The sequence below is a fragment of the Triturus cristatus genome, chromosome 3_1 (genome assembly GCF_964204655.1).
Source record: "Triturus cristatus chromosome 3_1, aTriCri1.1, whole genome shotgun sequence".
In the NCBI taxonomy this organism is placed as follows: Eukaryota; Metazoa; Chordata; class Amphibia; order Caudata; family Salamandridae; genus Triturus; species Triturus cristatus.
This window is the reverse complement of record NC_140583.1, coordinates 710101519-710124113: the sequence shown is the minus strand read 5'-3', so window position 1 is coordinate 710124113 and position 22595 is coordinate 710101519. Positions and strand designations below refer to the sequence as shown.

Here is a 22595-nt window from a genome sequence, read left to right as displayed (position 1 = left end):
CCTCGTGACTACAAAGACTTCTTCCAAGACAAAAACAAAGTGCAAACATCCGAGCCCAACACCAGATGGCGATCTATGCACAAGTGTACAACTCTACATGCCAAGAACAGATGCATACTGGTAAGTAGCATTTTCCTTTTTCTGAACTTGAGTTGGCGGGGTGCTGTGGTGGCTGCTCTGTAGGTGGTGCATGTTTCTGGGTTTTTATTCCTCCATGTTTTTCGAGTCGTCTGCAGGAGCGCTTGGATTCTTGGAGTGCAGGGGTGAACCCACTTTCTTGATGTGTCGTCTTGTGGTTATCTTGAGGGGGCGAGTGTGTCAGCGCAGTTCGTGATCTAGTGGTGGAAGTTATGTGCCGCGGTGTTAGCATCTGCTGTCGTTGGCGGTGGAGTGCTGATGATGGCAGGGGTGAGCTGGTCTTCGGTGACTTTGTTCCAGCTTCTGTGGGGAAGGCGGGTGGGCATGCCTGTGTACGGTGAGAAGTGGTTGCAGTGGTGGTCTGTCCAGAAGTGTGATGTGTTTGTAAGAGACTGTTTCCTTCTGCCATTACTGGGTCAAGTGTGTATCCCGCTGTGTGCGTGGGGGCGGTGACAAGTTGCTCCGCTCCTGAGTTGGCGAGCTTCTCCAGGAGGGTGGTGGTGTTTGGGTCATCGTGGTTGTCCAGTTTAGATCTCAGAGCAGGATGTTGTCTGTGGTGGCGAGGGCATGGAGTGTGAGTTACGATGAGATCGGCGATGCAGTTGGTGGAAGGAGCGCGGACTGGGCAGCCTATAGATGAGGGTTCCGCAGAGTTGTTTTAGGGTTGGTCTGGATCTGGAAGTGTAGATGCTCTATAAGGGTCGCGTTTCAACTACGCAGGATTTTGCCCGCACAGGGAGCTGATTGCACGGCAGGGACTCCAAGCCCCATAGGAACTCGCGCCGGAGGCGCTCTGCTGTCGCGTCACTCCCGCTGCGTCAGAGGCCCATAAAATCGCCACAGGGCCCCCGCAGCGCGGGATGCGTTTCAACTTCGCCGGATTTTGCCCGCACTGGGAGCCGATTGCACGGCAGGGATTCCAAGCCCCAGAGGAACTCTCGCTGGAGGAGGTCTGCTGTCGCATCACTCCCGCTGCGTCGGAGGCCCTTAAAATCTCCACAGGCGGGCCAGTCTGCGCCTGTCCACGCCAGGCCGGGCCCCCCCCCCCTGCATTCCCCCCCCCCCCCCCCCCCGAGCCCTTGGGCACAAAGCACGTAGCGCTTGTGGCAAAGGATTTCCAAGGTACATCTTTCCCTCGCTGTGAACATTGGACCTTGTTTTTCCCTCTTCTTTAATTGGCGGTGTGGTCCAAGTCTCAATATTCGTTAGCATACCACTAACTGCCGAATTGTTCCTCATTTTTTCTCTAATGTAATCGTCTGATTTACATTATTGTGGCTTAATATTTATTTTTTGTGATTTCAAAAAGTGTAACCATGGCGCATTAGAATGGGGAAAAGAAAAGCTGTGGATAGTGGGGAGAGTGGACTTATAAATAAAGGCAAAAGAGTTAGAAAACCAACTAAAACGCTGAGTAAAACCCACGCTGTTATGGATCGCGTTGCCAACCTTGTTAGTGAATACGAGGAGATTTTACTTGATTCCTCTGGCCCGTGTAGTTCCACCATTGTGGCCAGTGTACCCCCCCCCATATTAACCACAAGTAATAAACAAACTGTGCCAGTTATTCCGGAAATGTTCACAAAACAATTTTTAAGGGGATAACAACCCGCTTACCCTGACCAGTCAACATGAAGAAAGTACTAATTCTTCCTTACCTAGCCCATGTTCTGTGTCAACCTGCGCAAATGAGCCCACTATTACCGGTTCTAATCGTTTTCTGCCCCTATTGCACGTCCCTCAGGAAGAAAGTGTCCAGTCAGCAACTAAGGGGATTGAGGATGTAAATAACAGATGTAATGATATTTCGAATAGGGCTCATTGTTCTTGTTTAGCACAGTTTAGAAATCGGATAAATGATCTAAAAGATCAGACTAGGCACCTTATGAGGGAAGTTAAGGAACTTAAGGGAATGATAGATGGCCTTAATTTGGCGCCAAAAACAAGCTCTGGTAAAGAGTATTTAGCTATTCAAGATCTGCCCCATACTCAAGCTCGTAGTCCACCAATTACTACCAAAGGAAACCAAAACTACCCAAATGTGAAGAACCTAGTTAATGTACAAACGGAAAGTGCTCCCAAAAAACCATCTAGTGACCCAAATGTCACGCGGTAATCTGCAGTTACCAGTGAAGTAGCAAGTAGATCAGATAAATTGTCCAACATATTTAATAGAAGGGAAACCCAATCCCTGTATGTTTCTTCAAACTATCCTAGGACAAGTCTACCCACAAGAGCAAGCCCTACTGAGAATTTTTGCCCTAGGCCACTAAAGCCACATATTTTTCTAACCAATGTTCCCAAGACCTTGCCCAGTCTAATTAGAGAGGACAAACGGTCTTTGATTAACAATAGTATCCAGTGGCTGCGACATGTTCATAAGTGCAGATAATTAATCAGGGAGGATATATCCTCTGCTGTAAGACATCGTTCTGTGTGCCTTACCCTTGTCTCGCCACTGCTGGCAGAGAATCTGTTGGCATTTGAGTTAAGAACCTCACATCTCACTCCTACAAATATTAGGTTGAAGCTGAACCCTCCAGACTTTAACCATTTACCCACTAATGCCTATGAATCAAAGCAAATTTGGGATTCATCCCTCCAAAATATAGACTGACCACTAAATGGTGTGCATCTACAGGGAGGATCCTCGGTGACTAGCCCAACAGGAGGGGCTGAAAGTTCCTGTATGGGCTGTCCCCCAGGTACTGGTTCAGTAGGGATAGTTTGTGTTGATGACTTGCTTAGAACCAATGCTCGACCACCGAGAGTAGTTTATACTCAAACGAGAAACCCAAAACACACTTCAGTTTCAGCCTGTTCTGTAATAGGTACAACAATGGTGGCTAGCTTAGGTAACAACACAGTGTACTACGATCCATCTATATTAAGATTGGTATCGTGGAATATAGCAGGGTTGCCCAATAAGATCAATTCATCCGATTGGACAGATTTTATTGAAACACTGGATATTAGTGTTTCAGGAGACCTGGGCGTTGGCCCTGGTCTTCCATCATGGCTACCTCACTTTTCATAAAGCGGCCGTAGGTGGGCATAAAGGAAGACCCTCCGGAGGTTTAACAATATGGGTAAGGCAGTGCTCCACTTTTATGATAACTGAACTCGACTAATATGGATTTTTTGGTTCTGCTTATCTGTCCTAAAAATTCACCTAAAATACTCTTAGTACATGTTTATGCAAGGGGTATGGCGGGTGGCAGGTCCTCAAAGACTATTACTGCCCTCAACAACTTCCTAGTCAGTAAGGGAGAACGGTACAACATAATTATTGCTGGAGACTTTAATACCACTTTTGAGCCTTTGGACCATGAGGACGGCCACCTAAGTGCAGACGAAGATGCCCAATGGTGTATTCCCCAATTGGAAATTCCATCAATTAAAAAATAGACTGAAGCAGCCTTACAGTTGAAAGCATTTAGCCTAGAGGGGAATGAGAGCAGTAATTGGACGTACACCATCAGACCGCTCAGGATCACACACACTTATAACAATGGCCTGAGAAGTAGTCGAATAGATTACATCCTTATTAATGTAGAGTACTGGTCCTCAGTGGATATGAAGGTCTGCACAAGGATCGAAAGTGATCACAACCCACTACTATTAGAAGTAAAAGGCTTCGTGCAAGTAGGACCTTCACCCCCAGTCGAGGTAACCGAGACCGCCAAAGTCATTGAGGTGGGTCAAATGGTCTAGAGTAATTGAAAATGAAAGCTCTATTATAAGTATGAACGCTGAGGTGGTAAATACTCTAGATTTTCTTGAAAAACCTATAAATCAGGATGAAATCAATCATATTACACGTATTCACGATTCCATGTTGAAAAACATCAGGCGTTTTTTCACCAAACCTTATGAAACCCCCAAGAGATCGTTACCAAGGCGTGACAATTGGTACAATAAGGCATGCAAGATAGCATATAAACAGTTGTCCTGGGCCATAAAATCCAAAGTTATGGATAGGATAAGAATGGCCCGTAGGCAGTACAAAACCACACAATTATTGGCCATGGGATGAACAAAGGTGGCAGAAACTTTTGGTAGCAAGTAAAATGAATAATACTCAATCATTTTGGCAGCTTGTTAAATGGGGCCATGGAGGCCAAGGAAATGCCCCGTCTAATCATATTGCCCCTGATCAATGAGTATCATTTTTTGAGCTCCAATTTGCTGTTTCTGAAAACATACCCTCATTTATAGCCCCAAATGTAGAGACCCCAGTAAAATTCTCTTTAAGGGAAGTCGAAATTGCTGTGACTTCGGCACCTAAAGGTAGGGCACCCGGGCATGACTGTGTTCCAGCGGATTTATTTTTATCTGACAAAGAAAACTGGTTTAGGTACGTTTTGTTGCTTGCAAATGTGATTGCTAGCGGAGCATCTATTCCTAATTCCTGGCGCGGGACGGAAACCCTCCCTATTTATAAGAAGGGGGATCACTCCAGTCCCAATGACTACAGACCTGTCAGCCTGATCGATTCCACCCAAAAGATCATGGCTAGATTGGTTCTGAATAGAATACAGATATGGATAATGGAGAATAACATGCTATCCCCTTCCAAGCAGGTTTCAGGGCTTATGTAAGCACGATAGACCAAGTTTTCTATTTTGTAATAATCTACTGGCGTGTTGTAGTGCTGGCAGGTGGATCCATTTATGCTACTTTCGTAGATCTCAAAGCAGCTTTCGATACTGTCCCGAGGAATAAGCTTTGGACTGTATTGAGAGATTTAGGTATCTCCCCAGAATTGTTGCAGCTGGTGATCAAACTGCACAAATCAAACTATGCGCAGGTTCGATGGGGTGCACAAGGGAACACTACATCTAAATTTCCAATCTCAAAAGGGGTACGCCAAGGATGTATGTTGGCTCCAACCCTGTTTTCACTTTTTATAAATGGTGTGGTTTCGTTATTTTTCTGATCACCCAACTGATGCTCCCTCTGTTGCGGGCATCAAAGTACCAATACTCATGTTCCCGGATGATACTTTAATCTTATCCAAAACTCCAGCTGGGCTGCAGAAAGCCCTGGTACGTTTTGAGACATTCTGTATTGAACATTAACTTTTGGTAAATGTGGATAAGACTAAATTTATGGTGTTACATAACCACAAAGTCATCAAGTCAAGGGTTGTTATGAACAATGAGTCTGTAGAGCAAACTGATTTATTTACCTATCTTGGAGTAAATATTAATCGTAAGCTATAATTGGAAGCCCCAAATAGAAATATTGGCGCTTAAACACTCACAAATAGCAGGGGTCATTCTGAAAGAACATATGCTTTCTCAAACTAAGCCTGTTGGCCCCGCACTCCAGATTCATCATGCTAAGGTTATGGCGTCCATTTTGTACGTGGCAGAACTCTGGGGGTTTGAAAACTTGTCTTCATTAGCTGAAGCCCAAAATAGCTTTCTGAGAGGTTTGGTTGGACTCCCCGAGAGTACTCCTCTTACTCCTCTATATTTTGACTTTGGGTGTCATCCTCTAACAGAGGTGGCAAGGTTTAAACCATTGGCCTACTGGAGAAGGCTCGGGTCTACTCCGGAACTAGCCCATTATGCCTCCGCCCTTATGGACATCAGAGGAAATGACACTTCCCAAAAGATTAGACGGCTACAGCAGGTTAAAAGATCCCTGGTGGACATGGGCATGAGGCATCTTTGGGAAGATCCAGCTCATAATACTTTTCCGTCCAAAAAAGCATTTAAAGATGCGTACTGGTCTATGATTGGATCCGATATCTTGAGCCATTCCGGGTCTAAATCATTGACCAGTGCCTTTCTGGATCATAAGCTGGATCCCTTATATGAAGAATTTGGGTATTTTATAACCAAGCCCATTGATAGAAAAAGTTATTTTCAGTTCCGGATAGGAACATTGCCTACCAAAGCTTTCACCAAGACCTGGCATCCTTCCCAAGATAGTAAATGTCTATTTTGCCAAAGTATGGATGAAACAATCTCCCGTATATTCTTTGCGTGCCCAGCATATTGTTCTCCTTGGAGAAAATGGCTCAAACCAATCTGTCTGAACCTTGGCACTAGGTCAAGTGTTTTTGCGCTGAGAATACTAAAGACTAGTACCCAAGAAGCAATTGTAATTGCCATAGCAAAATTTTTGGTATGGGCCTGGAGAATAAGACAACAGATAGAAAACAAGCAGACTGCGACAATGCTTACCAATGCTCTGTCTTCTGCTTAGTTTCTAGTATTGTTATGCATGGTATATATATATTCATAAATTTCACACATTTGTATAACTGCATAAGTCATTTGGCATAGTCCACTATATGAAATGCTTTTCTCCCAGTAGATATTGTATTTAATTTTTCTACAGGGGATTTATATTGGTCAGCTTTTAGTGATATCTTAATTGTTATTACTGTCTTTTTAATATGTATTATACTATTTGTATAGTCTTTGATGAGAAATGGATTTTATATATGTGATAAGGTAAATATTCTTGTCTTTTATGATCAATTTGGTCGAAATAAAGACTAACAATCAATCTATAAGGGTCATCGTGTCGTCCGTGCGTTGTCATGTGGAGCTTTTGTGGACGATGGCGATGCCTCCTCCTGGGCAAGTGGGGGCAGTCTTTTCGCCGGACCGTGTCTCCGTCATGAATGGTGGTGGCGATGTACGGTGCGGAGTTGTAATTTGTCCATGTTTCTGAGAGAAAGGTGACGTCTGCCACGTGGTATTTGAGGAGATCTCAGATTTCTGTGGTGTGTAGGGAGCCCACATTGAGAAGGATGCAATTGAGTGGTTTGTGAGTGGTGATGTGCAATAGGCTGGGGTGTGCTGGTGTGGTCTGGATTAGGGCGAAGGTGCAGCGGCAGTGTTGACAGGAGATCAGGCCTTCGGTGTTGCTCAATGCAGAAATCTGGCAGTTGTTGCTGCGTCCGAGGTTGTGTGTGGAGGGTGCTGGAGTTGTAGCAGAGGTGGACCGGAGAACCAGAGTCCCTGGCCGCGGTCCGGTCCACATGGGTACAGACGTGCTTGCAGTTGGCATGCCCACCATTTAGTAGGGTTTGGGGGATGGCCGTCAGATGAGTGGCTGAAGCAGGATGGACACTCTGAAGAGGGCGGGGGCTGCGGGTGCAGCAGCGGCGCGGAGCACGAGAGGGTAAAGAGGGTAAAAGAAAGAGAAAAAGAGGTAAAATAGAGCAGAGAGCAAAAAGAGAAAACTGGGTACAGAAAAAGCCAACATAGGCGGAACAGCAGAAGAACAGAGTGCTCTCCCACTGGACCACCAGGGATGAGGCGCATGCAGGAACTTGCGAGTGGAGCCGGGCCTGGAACACTTACCACAGCTGAGAGCTCAGGGCTCAGGGAGTAGCACTTAAAGGTGGAGCAGTGCGGGGAAGGGCAGTCGGACCGACCAGGTCAGTGGTCTGACTCTATTGCATTTCTTTAGTTTTTAGACTTTTGCTTTTCAGGGTTTTCTTGTAGAGCAGTGTTATGTTGGTGTTAGTTTATTCCGTCTCTAGGTTTGCAAGCAGTGAAAAAACTATTGCGTTTATTCCCATTTAGGTAATCAGAATTATAGGTTAAATGCATTAATGTTATCCAGTGTCATCATGCAGGCTTGTTGCCCTCTAGTCACAATGTTGTATGCAATATAAGTAGAATACAAAATTCTATTTTATCATAACCGTCTGTCAGTTTTAAATCCTTGTGGAAAAGATTTTCTTCATGGTTGCCAGATTCCCTTTCGGCACATCTCAAGGTGTTGTCTTTCCTTATTCCAAGGGACCCTGGCTCCTGTTGAAAATTGATGGAGTAATTCACTTTCATCTACAATGTTGAGCGAGAAACCGTAATATCACCTTACCTGGGAGAGCGATTTCTGAAATAACCGTAACATGTTTGCAGTAGTATGCTTCATTTTCATTTTTGTCTTGTTTTGTGTATTACGTTCTCATAAGGTCTACTGTTGACTAAAATCAATAGCGCTGTGTGTAGTTTGCCAGTGTGCTGCATTTGATTTTGCTTAAATTGCTGTTAACCCCGCCCATAAGCAAATGTTAGTTTAATTCAAGTTAATTACCCATTATTCTGCTAAAGTCTTACTGGGTATTTTTGTTATCAAACCTTATGCCTCTTAAACATTAAATGCAGTTTATTAAAAATACACGTAGAGGCTGTTTCTTGAGTAACTGTTTTAAATTCCAGATATGGGGCTAATTTGTTCAATAATACTTTGCAGATACCATCTTGAAATGTAATATTTGATCAAGTGCACTTTTTAAAATGTTATAAATCACAACATTCTTTTACTCCACATTGTTTGGCAAAGTTCTTTGTCTGCTTTCAAGATGCACACCTATTTATATTTGTTTGCTTCAAAATACATTTGTTTTAGTTTCATTGCTCTATATTGACCATTTCTTTTCTCCTTTTTTGGGCAGACAAGTATGTTTTGGAAATTTGATCTTCACTCCTCATCTCATATTGACACACTTTTAGAAAGGGAGGATGTGACGCTGAAGGAGTTAATGGATGAGGAAGATGTTTTACAGGAATGTAAAGCCCAGAATCGCAAACTTGTGGAATATCTTCTAAAGGCGGAATGCTTGGAAAATCTAGTAACCTTCATTATTGAAGAACCTCCTCAAGACATGGACGAAAAAATTAAATATAAGTATGGACATTTGTTTATATCCGTGATGTAGAAATGGCAGAGTATATAATTGAACCAATTGAAATATTAATGTTTTAACTTCATGTCTTGTCAACCTGATTTGCTGTTAATTTTGCTTGGCCCTAGGTTTCTATACATCTTGTTCCAACCTAAGGTGGATGATGCCCCAAAATATTTGCTCTAGTGATACTTTACTGATTAGTTAAGAAACCTAAAATTGTTATCCACACACTGCATATCAGCTTTTTGGAGGTTTTCACATGCTTTTCAGACCTGCAAATATTAAATCTTTTTCCTCTGGAAAGAGGATCATGAAAATGGTACCTACAGTTTTGCTGTATGACTTTTTTTTCCATACACATGCTATGCATTAATCGGCAATTTAATGGTTGGGTCCAGAATTAGTTTTCCTTATTTATTTTTGCTCATTATTTGTTGTTTTCCCACCTCGAATGCCCAGGAAATTCCGTTGTGTGGTTGCAATCTTCAGATTCCTGTTCCTGCGAATGTGTCTGTAGGCCATGGAGAGAAGCTCCTGGATGGTCAGTAGGAGTTGGGAAAATAGTAGAAGGATCAGAGAAAACAGATGAAAGTCCATCTGATATTGAAGAGCACTGTGGAAGATCACTGGTTTTACCCTGAAGATGTCTCGGTTATTCAACACTAGCAGACTGCAAGGCCCACGACCACGTAGCCGAAGAATGCTAGAGCACAAGCTATTCAGGTTCTACCCTAACTGCCACCAAGTTTGCACAGAAAGAAACTCATCAAGTCTGCAACTTGCCTGCCCAAGTACTACTTAGTGGGGGCTGTGACTCCTGCTCTGAATTTCAACCAAAGACCCTCCAAAGTAAGGGGAAAACTGAGATAGGCTCACTATGCCTTGGCACATGCACATGGACTCCCAGGGAAGAGAGGCTCTATAATACAGCCACTGCCGAAATTATGCTACAGCAAGATTACAACCCAGTCAGTCAACGCAGAGCAGGAAGAAGCACCACCCAAAAAATAATCGAAGGATTCATAAGTTGAAGGCATAGGATACCGGTAAAATCTGGAATAGAGCCAAAGGGGTCGGTCTCCAAAGTCAGATTTGAGCTGGAAGACTTATGAGGTCTAACACAAACCCAAAGAGCCACTTAGATGTATTTCACATTGACCTTGGCCTTTGAAAGGTTATTGAGAGCACAGGAGACAGAAGTCGACCCCTGAAGGAAAGATGCTTTGTGCCAAAAAAAGGCACTAGTGGCCAACATGGAGAGGAAAAAAACACTCCAAGTCGAATGGAGGCTTTAATCAAAAAGGAGTTTGACCACTTAAAGGGATAAAAGATTCTGATCTGGTCTCGGACCAAAGTACAGGCCGAAGTCTGAGTTAAAACACCTGTCAACACCAGAGCTGTAGGAAAAGCAGGAAGGAGGCCTTTGAATTTGAAAAGTAATTGGACAACCGATTCTACCCTAAGAGAATGATCGAGATACACACCTATAAGGACTGGCAGGATGTAGACTCCCACTTGCTGGAATGAGGTGTCGATACGTACCCTTTGAGGGACGCCATCTGTACACAACGCAGTAGTTAAATGAATGGCAGGCACCTACCGACTTAAACTACAGGAGGAACTAGGGAAATCTTGCAAACTGCTTCAAACTCTGCTGCCATCCCAACAGTCCATTTCTGCCAGTGTTCCCAAGTGTGCTGGACCAGGGAAGGAAAGACCTAAAGGAACTATCTATTTTGAAGGCTGTTACCCCATGAGTGGAGAAGCATAGACACTCTACTCTGGACCCAGCTTACAACATGGGATCAGTGGCATATGATTCCATTATGGACTCCAAGATATTCAACTGAGACACTTCACAGGCATCAGTGAACCAGCCACCCTATAGTTGTCCAGAAGTATTGAGTGGTCCAGTGGAGGACTGCCAGCTTCACCATTCTGAACCAGTATTCCCACCAGCAGTGGACTGAGATGGAGTCTTGCAATACCTAGCAGAGCAATACCAGAAGAGAGGGAAAGTACTCATCCAGGAGGGAAAGACTGTCTGCAATACCTGCTTGTAGTTGGTCCTAGACGTTGCAGACCTCTGCAGCAGGCACTTTAGAGGCACCTCTGGAGGGTATCTGGGTTTCCTGCAGGAAGTGCAAGCAGCAGTAGTGAATATGCCCTTCACAGGGAATCCCTTTTGGGGTTGGTAGTGCAAGAGTCCCTTCAGAGAAAGGAAGATGACCTCTAAGTCTATGGGTGCGGTGCACAGCAATATGGGGATAATTAAGCGGAGCAGCAACTCCACCAAGGAGAATACATGCATTAAGGTGCTCACAATCGTCCGTCTCCAGTACATCCTTCAACACACTGCTACAAGCCCACTGCACACCAACACCGTGGCAATGCGCTTTAATGGGAAAGCATACGGAAGTTGCACAGCACTGAGGCACTGGCCACACCTGTAAGTGAGTCCTCATAGTCCACTCCTGCACTCATCACCAGTAGGGAGCAGAATTGGAGGTTTCATCAAGGAATGCATGAACGTATCTCTGACAGGATACTCAATATAATTTAATGTAGATATTGTGTAGAACTCATAAACACCGTCCAACATATAACCACGGATGAGAACCCAGATGCAAGGACACCATACACTCAAACAAGGAAGTGGCTGACCTTTTTGTTAAAGAGCAGTAGAAACGGTACCCATGTCAGAAAATGGACAAGTGATATAGTTCGTCGATTTCCTAATGTCTCAAAGACCCATACCGGGTCTCCGTGCCCTGAGCAGGTGCATTAAGCTGCAAATGTTTCAGATGACCGCACTGCAAGAGGTAATCCCACTCGTCTGAAAGAACTACATGGCAACAGTAGACCTTGAATGCATACCTGCTTGTTCCAATTAACAAGAGACACAAAGTGTTTGATTTGTAATCTACAAGGTTCCCTACCAGTTCAGGATTTTGCAATTAGGGATAAAATGGGCACCTGGGTTATTCAGTGTCTGATCGCAGTGGCGGTACAACCAGGAAGAAAGAGAATCCATATTTACCCCTGAATGATTGACTTATTATGGCAAAATCATACCAGTAGTGAAAAGATTACCCAAAGTTCAAGCAAAAGCGGGATAAACTGTTTCTCCATCAACATGGAAAAGTCTTCCATAGTCTGAGTTTCAGTTTAACTTTATTCAGGAGAGGATTGCGCCATACCAATATAAGAACACATTGAAAATTTAGTAGTTCATTGTAAATCCTGAAATTGTCATACACTTAATGCAAGTGGGCAGAATATTAGAACTGATCTGTGATGCTCCTAGTTGACAGTTCATATATAAATCACTCTCCGTTGTAGTGAATGATGCGATATATGGGGATAATTTGATTAAAATCTTAAAATGAATTGTCACTATTTGATTGTGCAGTTCTGCAAATTATTCCTTATCAGAGATGTATACAGATGGCGGTCGTCTAAATTGCTGTTGACATTTTTCCCTGCATTGATGAACTCCTAAATAATGTACTTAACGGCTCAGACTTGATACTTGTGTGCTGACAGATCTACATATGTTTAGCTGACCTGTGCGAGTCGCTTCACAAGTTCTAAGAGGAATAAGTTGTTGATTTCAAATACCACTGTTCTGTATTCTGAGCAGCTCTAGAGATCGTCGCTTGTGCAGCATGGAGACTTTTCAGAAAATTGTGGGTGGGTGTTTCTGTCTATAAGCTCCTAATAGGATTGGGAACCTAGTCTGAGCCTAATCAATATTCTGTTGGAATTTACTTTCCTATAATTTAGTTTAACCCAATCATAAAATCTTTATTAATGTGCACCCTCACTAGTGTTACAAAATGAATGCAGTGCAAGCATCTGCACTTCTGGATGGGGCAGAGGAGGGTTCAGATAATGCGTAGAACAACTTAAACAGCAGCAGAAACCTATGAAGTAAAACTGGATTAACGAATGTCAGTATACCAGTTAGAATTTTAATGAATGAATCAACAGTGAAGATAATACAATAGACTTTGGTACAGTAAGCATGACAATTGTGAATAAATGATCAAATATTGGAGGGTCTAGTAGTTCCATCTCTTTTTCTTTGTCCCGAAAGATTTCCAATTTCTTCTGGTACTTGATGGTCGTTTTTATAGGTAACTTTGAACAGCCCAGGATGAAGGGGTTCCCATCTCCCCCACCACGTCCTCCCCTGCCCCCCCCCCCCTCCCCAAGTCAAAGCTTTGGATGAGTTTCAGAAACATGTAGCTTGGTGAGCACACCGTGCTCTTGCTCTCCCTGGTAACCTCATAAATACCATATCTCCACCCATCCAGTATGATCATCTTTTTGCTTCTCAGAAATACCATTTGTGTTGACGGGGTGGGAATTAACAAAGGTTGTTGTTGCTGTAACCTTTTGGACCTTTGCTTTAAATTGTGCTGTTTTGGAAATATCAGTTTAAAAGGTTGAGAATCCCAACTCATTTCCCTTTGAGCTGCTCTAGCCCTGGATCATGTGGGTAACTACTCCACCCCCCCCCCCTCCCCCAATACCTCCCTCACCTTCACTAAAACAGACTACTGCTTTCTGCAGCTTTCCTTATGCAGACATCTGCAGTTCGCTACCCTCAATGGGCAATAGTGTATGCTGACCAATGTAGCCTTTGCCACCTATACAAACTCGTCTGACTTTTTTCTGTAATCAGTTGCCACCTAACTTTTAGGTCTCCGGTCTGTTAAATACAACTGACTGGTAGCGGTTACAGAACCTGGCACCATTAACTGAGCACAAACCTTTTGGAAATGTCCTTGACTTCTTACCCCTCATATGACTGGACTACGACTCAGTTTTGTTTGTGTTTTTTTGTGCTATGGCTAAAACTCAAGAGCAAGGTCTTAAAGCCACATATTTGCCCATCCTTGCACATGGAGCTAGAGTCTTTAATAAACAAAAAGCTGTACATATCATAGCCAAACCACCCTTGTCACTTCTGTCTGATTGTTTTAAAGAACAGTGTCTGAATACGATACTCAAAGCCGTCAAAAACGCACCCTACCATTAGCACACAAGATACCATTGGCCCAAGGACTCAATGCTTTGCATAGGGCTGAATGTTGTTTAAAAATTGAGTGCATCAGTTGTCAATGCTGCAGAAAAATCTGTAGCCTGGTGCTTCTGCATCAGGAGTTCTCACCTTTGTTTTTTGTAACTGTCCATTTTATTTACATGTTCTAGTCCCATTCTTCTTTGAACTTATCGCTCTAAATGTACCTTCAAATTATTTGGTATTTAATGTCCTGCTCAGGGAGCTTCTAACCACAACCACCTCTTGAGGTAATGCTTTTCTTCGATACTCAGAGTGCTCATAGGGTGATGCTTATGTTAAAATATATGTAGATTGCTTCTATACCTGCGTTCTGCTGCTAGGAATAAGGAATACAATTCTAAAGAGGAAAAGTAACAAGTATTGTGTACAGAACCAGGTTTTTAAGGCCTTCCAGAAATGCAATAGTTTTTGGATTATCCTGTGTCAACGGGAGTGCATTCCATGGAAAGACCTGCCTCTTGGGTAAGCCTGAAAAAATCTCTGTACCACAATCTGGACCTTATCAGTGGATCTAGGAGTGCAACTAGTGGCCTCTTTTGTAGAAATCTCTAACATACCTCAGATTTAAAAGTAATCCGTTAAGCCATCGTTAACCAGTGTGGTGAGTCCAGCACTGTCGAACCAGAGGCCTAGCTGCTGCATTTCAAATGCATTGAAGGCTTGTCAGCAAACCTGGAGGAGCACCCTGGAAAAGAGAACTGCAATAGTCTAGGCGATTCAAACGTTTCACCTGATCCCCCCCTTATAGCACACAGGATGTGGGAGAATCAGAAGATTATTCGTCCGCAGCAGAAACAAGCATTTGCAATGCAATAGGTCTTGCATTACTGAAGGTTTGAGCTATTGGCGTTGCTGATAATAATGTAATACCAATCGCGCAAACTTTCAAACTTTCAGTAATGTTAGAGCTATTGCATTTCAAATCAACTGTGGCACTCGTGCAAAAGTCAACACATAGAAAGAAAATGGCGGGCGTACGTTTTTTCCTATTTACTTTTGCGCGAGTTCTACGATTAATTTGCAATGCAAAAGCTCTTGCATTACTGAAAGTTTGTGCTATTGGTGTTTTATTGCTATTGGTACCTCCAGTAGCTCAAACGTTAAGTAATGCGAGGCCTAATGCATTGCAAATGCTCGTTTAAGACCGTATCAGCCAGATTGTGTATAGCGTGGCTTTGGCTGAACCCTGATTCCCCTGTGAGAAATATCTGGTGGTACCAGTTTTTGGATATAAGTCTGCTTCAATTAGCACCTTTCGTGAGCAATGCAGAAAAACGGCTGAAAAAAAAATCTGGCTCCAAATGTGAATCAGCCTTGAGTTAATCAGCGACTGTGCTGGATATAGACTATATAAACACATTTTTTTTTTAAATTGTCTGACTGGTGACAAAACATTCTTATGCATATAGGTTACTGTTTTTAAAATTACCTGTATTCCTTATTAAGTGTAATATACATCTCGGTTCTGTGGGCTGCAGGACTGATGCTGTGAAGAGACTTCTGGCTAATCCTGCTGCAACAGCGGCTCAGTCTTTCCTGACTCCTGCTACGACCCAGCCTCACATGAGCGGTGGGGTGGCATAAGATCACACAGGTGCTCCAGATGCGCTGGAACGCAGAGTACAGAAGTACCTGCCTTGCATGACAGCGAAGCACTGGGTAACCGGAGACGTCGGAATCTAAGTGAGGGAAGAAGACTCTTGCATACGGGCTTCATCCTAATGCCACTGCTACTAACCAGCACTGCCTGCTGTCACCGCAGGAGAGGAAGAGAAGTCATCTGTGACCAATAAGTATTGCTGGGAGCATCAACCTACTCAGTCCTGGTTAAAAGTGTTGGGGGAGACCGTATCCTTCCTGCAACAGCAGGCATGAGAAAATAGTGGTTGGGTGCTGTAAATAAAACCTGCCTATTAACAAATATAACTTTGTGTCCTCGTGGGAGATTACAAGAAGGGTAAAGGTGGTACTTAGTAGGGACTACTAAGCCTATTGACCACTAAAAGCCACTATTTGCAAAGGACAGTGACAGGGGCCAACTAAAAATATGGGTGGAAAGTGAGCGGAGCTTCATGCCCGTATCCTGACTACAGCATGTCTCGGAGACCGCGCAAGCGTTGTCTAGGCGAGAAAACCAGGTGTAGGACAGATACTTGTTTTAAAAGGGATGAATCTGACTCCAAATAGAAACCGATACCAAACTTTACCTTCCAGACAGGGAGGTGTGGTGTTCCAGCATTGGAACTTAACTTTACATTAGAACATTGTGAGTATTCTTTGTTGGGGATTCTACACTGGAGGTTGGGGGGATACCGTTTGTGTTCATTGCTTGTGGATGTGTAAGCTGTCTTCTCCACATTAAACTCGTACAAGGGACCCGCTTTGTGTCCAGGAGTGATCTCTACATGAATTGGCGACTATCGGGGAGTTGGAGGAAGACAGCACTCACCTGTTGTGACATTTGTTTTGTTTCCGACCAGCCTTCGTGCTGAACTTTCAGTTTTGCAGCTGTTCTCTTCATAAAGGGACCTTCCGGTAGGACTTTTCCGTGTTGCCGTGTCCCGTGTTGCTTGCTGCATTGTTGCTCAATGTACGCTGTTATTTGGTGTTTTGCACTAGCTGTGGGCCTGCAGCGCGACGTCAACGCGTGGCCCACGTTCGTTTGTAGCCATCTTGGATTGGTTTACCAACTGGATATACGTGCAGTGGCGACCGCGCACTTTTCCTCGTTCTTGGCAGGCATTTTGAATTGGTTTAATAACTGGATATACGTGCAGTGACGTCAGCGCATTTTTCCATGTTTTCGGCGGCCGTCTTTAATTGGTCAATTTCACACATTATCTTTCCAATAACTAAGCTGTGTGTAGCCTGCCTACTGGATCTACGCTGGTTATTTGGCAACAGCACTACTATTTAACACCTACATTCTTGTTTTTTTTCACTGATGCGCACAGTTTGTTGTTTTCATCAACTGCGCACCATTGGGCATTTTTTTTTTTTTTTTAAACATTTTTATTTGTCATTTGCACATTATAAGCAGGGCTCTGTACCCCAGAGGCCGCTGCAGCATCCAGTTACAAAGCAATAACACTGCAAAGGACATTTTCAATTTTTAAGAAAAGGAACCACAAAAGCAAAACAAAGCAAGCACATTCTTTGATCTAAAGTGTAATCTCGGATCACCACCCTAAACTCTCCCCCCCCCCCCCCCCCAGCCCCCCTTCAAGTTGCGCTCTGCCCACTGAGAACCGCTCACCCACCCGCACCCAAAGTCCACTAAAAGGAATAGGAATGACGCCCCACACGCTCTAAAAGAGGCCCATCCCACCCGAAACGCCCCTGCACCCCCCGCAGCCCCACTCCCCCCAAATCGCAGGCCCCACCACTCTAGCCCGCCCTAATCCCACTGGGAGATCTTCCGTCACTGCTGGGGGTTCCAGCCACAAGCCCCGATAATCCGCCCACCGCTTCCATATCTTATAATGCTTACGCGGACAGCCCCGAGCCACAAAAATGGGTTGCTCCAGCCCCATACAAAAGTCTAGGCCATTTTTCCAGGCGGCCACTGAGGGGGCCCGCTCATCTTTCCACATCCTGGCAATATCACGTTTCGCCAGCGTAAGACAAAGTAGCATAAGGTGCCGTTTATAAATGTTGCCCCCGATGCCATCCATGACTTGTAACAACGCGAGCTGTGGCGTGCGCGGGAGCAGCCATCCCAGGACCTCAGACAAACATGAAAAGATCCCCCTCCAAAACCGATCCAGCAACGAACAATGCCAGACCGTATGTAGGAATGTGCCCTCCTCCCTACCACACCTGAGGCATTCCGGGGAGGCTATCAAGCCCGCTCGGTACAGTCGCGCCAGAGTATAGTATATCCGGTGTAGGTATTTGAATTGGACCAGGCGGAGGCGCATCGCAATGGCTGCTCCCCGGGGGGCGGCCAGGGCCTCCCTCCAATCCTCCTCTTCCAACGAGCCAACATCCTCCTCCCACACCCTCCGCAGTTTGTCCAAGGTGGGCGCACTATGGGTGACCAGGGACTGATAGATCCGCGATATCTTTTTGGTTACAAGATCACCCATAAAGACTTTTGCCTCCAATGGGCTAAATTCGGGAATGTCAGCAAGACCCTCCAGGCTAGGGGAAAGCGCATGGCGGAGCTGGAGGTAGCGGAAAAACTGTGTCCGGGGCATACCAAATTCTTGCTGTAAATCCCAAAACGATTTAAGGGACCCATTCCTCATCACGTCGCCCAGGGTGACTATAGGGAATTTTTGCATTTTAAAATTTCGCCTCATGACTTGGGCACAGCCTTATAGACACATAAATAAAAATGCTTAACTCTTGTTTTTTTTCCTGGTTTCCATACTTATTGCTAGCATTTTATTTAGTATTTTGCAATGGCAAATATCTCTGCAGCACCACATTTCTTACCAGTTGCTGGAGAACCCAAAATGGAATGGGAATTATGGTACCCTATGTTTCTGGCTTATGTTGAAGTTTTAGAAGAAGGTGACTGTTTCTCCCCCCGCCCCCCCCCCCCCCCCAAAGGAAACTTGCCCTATTAAAGCATTGTTAAGGTGGTGCGAGTATGAAAGAATTTGCTAATCTTCCACATGTTGATGGTGACGGTGATACTAATGTGTTTGAAATAGCAATACAACAAATGAACACCAGGTTTGGAAAAAAAATGAATGGAAAGGTTTAAGTTTTATTTGCATGCTCAAAAGGAAGAAGAGTCTATTGAGTATTATGTTTCTACTTTGCGTACTTTAGCAGGATCTTGTGATTTTGAAACCATCAGTTATGAGCAAGTCTAAAGAGACCAGATAATGATGAAAACCAAAAGTAAGAAAATTCAGGAAAGACTATGGTTGGTACTGAATCTTCTTTAAGCGCTGTAGTCAACCTTGCCAAAGAAATTGAACAGTCTGAGAAATTTGTAAGGGGAAATCGGAGGTCAAGCAGTTAAAGTCCAAGACATTGCATCCGAAGTTTATCTGGTGAAGAATCAAACAATTTAAAAAAAGAATTCTTTCACTTCCTCCAAGAAGGACACTGAGGTGAAGGATAGTGACAATACATTTTTCTGGGAAAAGAACTCCTATAATTTGTTACAAGGGATGTACTGCATGGGACAAGATTTGTGTTAAATGCAAGAAAAGAGGGCATTTAGCAAAGTTTGTAAGTCGATTCAGAAAGTAAATTAAATAACATGCGAAGAGGGTGAACTACCTGCTGATTTTAATTCCTTATTGTGTGTTGGAGATGCTAATTGCAAAGGTTTTCCAAGGTGTACAGTGTCAATTGATGGTATATGGTTTCCATGATGGTTGATTCATGTGCATGGTACAGTATTATTGGTAAGAATTTGTTCAATAAATTGTGGGGTGAGAAAGAACTTTTACATCCAGATATTCAACCTGGTGATTACTCTGGCCATAAAATCGATCTAGAAGGATGTATGTGGGCAGACTTGGATTTTAAAGGTAGGAGAAACAGAGGTAAAGTGAATGTGGCAACTAAGAATGTGTCCATATTAGGATGGCCTCATCTGCAAGAGATGGGCATGAAATTAGATCCTAATGCCATTCCACCTGTTTGTCATTGCACCCAATCATGAAGAATTTGTGGGTGGAATTTAAGATAAGTTCCCAAAACTTTTTGATGGTACTCTTGGTAAATATGTGGATTTTAAACACAAAATTATCCTTCAAGATAATGCCATTCCAGTCAGACATAGAGTGAGGAATGTACCCTTGGCGTATTGTGACAAACTCAAGGTTATGTTCGAAGATTTAATTGCGAAACGCATTATTGAACCTATAGAATCTGCTTCTTGGGTTTCTCCCATGATTTTGTCCCTTAAGAGCTCAGGGGATCTTCGTTTGTGTGTGGATCTTCGCAGCCTAACTAAAGAGATTTTGATTGACAGACATCCCTTACCCAATATACATGAATTAACTTCCACTTTATTTGGTACCTCTGTTTTTTCCACTGTAGATTTAGCAGCTTTTGTGACTCCGGAGGGAATGTTTCAATTTTCACGCATGCCTTTTGGGTTAGCAAGCGCCGCTTCTGTATTTCAGCAGCCTAAACAAGAAGTTTTAGAGGGATGTGCTGGAGCTATCGCTTTCCAAGATGACATTTTAATCTTTGGGAGAGATTTTGAGAAACATGACAATTTGGTAAATGTGTTAAACTGTGTACAAAATAAGGGGTTGACTTTGACATTTTCAAAAGGTAAATTTTGACAAAGTAAGGTTGAGTATTTGGGTCATGAAATTTTTAGTGAAGGTATCAGACCCAAACTCACCCTTGTGCAGAGTATTTCTAATGCACCTGCACCGACTACATAATCATTTGCTTTTCTTGGGTTGATAGAATTGTATGGTAAATTTGTACAAGATTATTCCACCAAAGTGCACCCGTTAAGGCAATTATTGAAAAAGAATGTAAAATGTGTTTGGGGCAAAGATCAACTTAGCTTTTGATGTTTTAAAGAAATAAGTTGTGCACCATTTTTGAAATCATACATGGCTGGCACAGAATGTATTGTATCTGTAGATGCCAGTAGTGTAGGTGTGGGTGCTGTGATCATGCAGAAGAACAATTCTGAAGAATATGTAGTGTCCCATGCTTCTAGGATGTTCCGTGGTGCGGAGTCCAATTATTCCACTATCGAAAAAGAATTATTAGCATGCACTTGGGCGGCTCAACATTTTCGTCAATTTTTGTGGGGTACCAAATTTCGTTTAAGGTCCAATCACAAACCATTGATTAACATGTTGGCGGCTGGTGGAGGTAGAACATTGACTGCTCGTTTGGCAAGACTTCCTGCTAAGTTGCAAGAGTATTAATGTATTGAGTATGTTCCTGGTCGTTTTAATGTCCATGCTGACTGCATGTCACATTTACCTTTATCTGATGGATCTGAGAACAAAATTATGGAAGAATGTGATGTGGCTTACACCATTGAGATGTTAATAAAGGTTGTGCAGAGGATCAATCTATTAAAACTATTTCTGAAGATGTATGGAAAGATGCTATGCGAGAGGATTGTATTTTGTGTGAGGTTATAAAGTTTTTGTAGAAAGGTTGGCCAGAAGAAAGGAAGTTGAATTGAGTTAAGTTCTTTTTTCAAAATCAAAGACTAACTTATGCTTTTAAATGACATCATAACGAGAGGAGACAAAATTGTACCACCACGGAAACTTGGAGAAATTATTTGTACAGTAGCTCATGAGTCATATGGGTATGTCCACTACCAAATGAAGGATAAGGGAATTTTACTGGTGGCCTGGAATTGATGATATGGTAGATAGATATGTGAGGGAATGTCTTCTTTGTTCTAAGAGTGACAAATCTGTCAAACCATTGTCAGTAAATGTAACCCCTGTTGAGTATGCTCAAGGACCTTGGAGGAAATTAGGTGTTGATATCATTGGACCATTAGGTACTCCTCTTAGTAAAGATGTGTCTGTTTTAGTTCTTGTGGATTACCTCTCCAAATGGCCTGAATTTAAAAATTGTGGACAAGATTACTTCTGCACAACTCATTACATTTTTGGATATTTTTTGTCGTGAAGGACTTCCTGAGGAATTCATTTCTGATAATTGCCCACAGTTTGTAAGTAAAGAGTTTGCATTGTTTCTTGAAAGATGTGGTGTTTTGCATAAGAAAGTGTCTAATTAAAACCCTCAAGCCAATGGTCAAGTAGAACGTTCTAACAGGGTTGTTAAAGAATCTATTCAGCTTGCCTAAGAATAGCATTTTGTGGAGGCAAGCTTTACGGGCTACTTTGTTAACATATCGCACATCGCCGAATTCGGTTACTGGTTTGTCTCTATTTGAGATGTTGCGGGGTAGGAAACCAGGATCCAAACTCATACCTTGGTGGATGAAAGGGAAAAATTCATGTGACACTGCCATCTCAAGTCCGGGAGCATGTTAAGAGATACCAGGAGAAAATGAAGGGTGACTTTTCTAAACATTGGTTTAAGGAGTCTAAATTGAAACTAAGTGATATGGTCCGTGTCAGGTTTGGTGATTCCCTTAACAGGAAGTGGTTCAGATCGTCTGATCCCGTAAGAGTGATTGAAGTTTTCAGCAAGGCACTGAGTTGGAATATGGAATTTTAGACGCATATCTGTGTGCAGATTTTTAGGTAAAGAAAAAACAAATTGTGTCCCTCACAAAAGTATTAAGCCTGTTTCTAAATCGGAGGATGAAAATGGTTTTGCCAGTTTTTTTACATATGTATGATGTTTGGAATTCTGATTGTGTTATCGGATGTGTGTAGTAACACACATGTTGAATATGGTTCTGTTCCAAATCATTTAACAGAACAATGTAGTAATCGTTTTGAAACTGAAGAACATGTGGTTGATTTGAGAAAAAGTTCTCGTACCAAGCATTTACCTATAGGTGAAAGATTTTGTTCAGTTTTAGTTTTTTTTTTTTCTTTTTTCCTTTCTTCTTGCATTTTTGTTTTGTATATAGTTTTTTTTTCTTTCCAAAAAGGGGAAGGTGTGTTGTGTTCCAGCAGTGGAACTTTACATTAGAACATTGTGTGTATTCTTTGTTGGGGATTCTACACTGGCAGTTGGGTGCATAACTTTTGATGTGTTCATTGCTTGTGGATGTGTAAGCTGTCTTCTCCACATTAAACTCATACAAGGAACCCGCTTTGT

General features: G+C 43.0%; 1 protein-coding gene across 25 annotated transcripts in view; it reads left to right on the top strand.

The window, feature by feature from the left end:
- Positions 1 to 22595, top strand: part of PPP6R3 (protein phosphatase 6 regulatory subunit 3) — a 1519855-nt gene that overhangs the window by 143683 nt on the left and 1353577 nt on the right. For 17 of the 25 annotated variants that reach the window (XR_014978880.1, XR_014978879.1, XR_014978877.1 and 14 more), the window contains one exon: positions 8570 to 8802. Coding sequence is in view for 20 of the 25 variants with exons in the window: in XM_085644788.1 (XP_085500914.1) it covers positions 8576 to 8802 (227 nt within the window). In the remaining 5 variants the exon portion in view is untranslated. Of the gene's footprint in view, positions 1 to 7910; positions 8036 to 8569; positions 8803 to 22595 lie in introns of all 25 variants that reach the window. The other 8 variants (XR_014978878.1, XR_014978876.1, XM_085644781.1 and 5 more) reach the window with 1 other exon arrangement.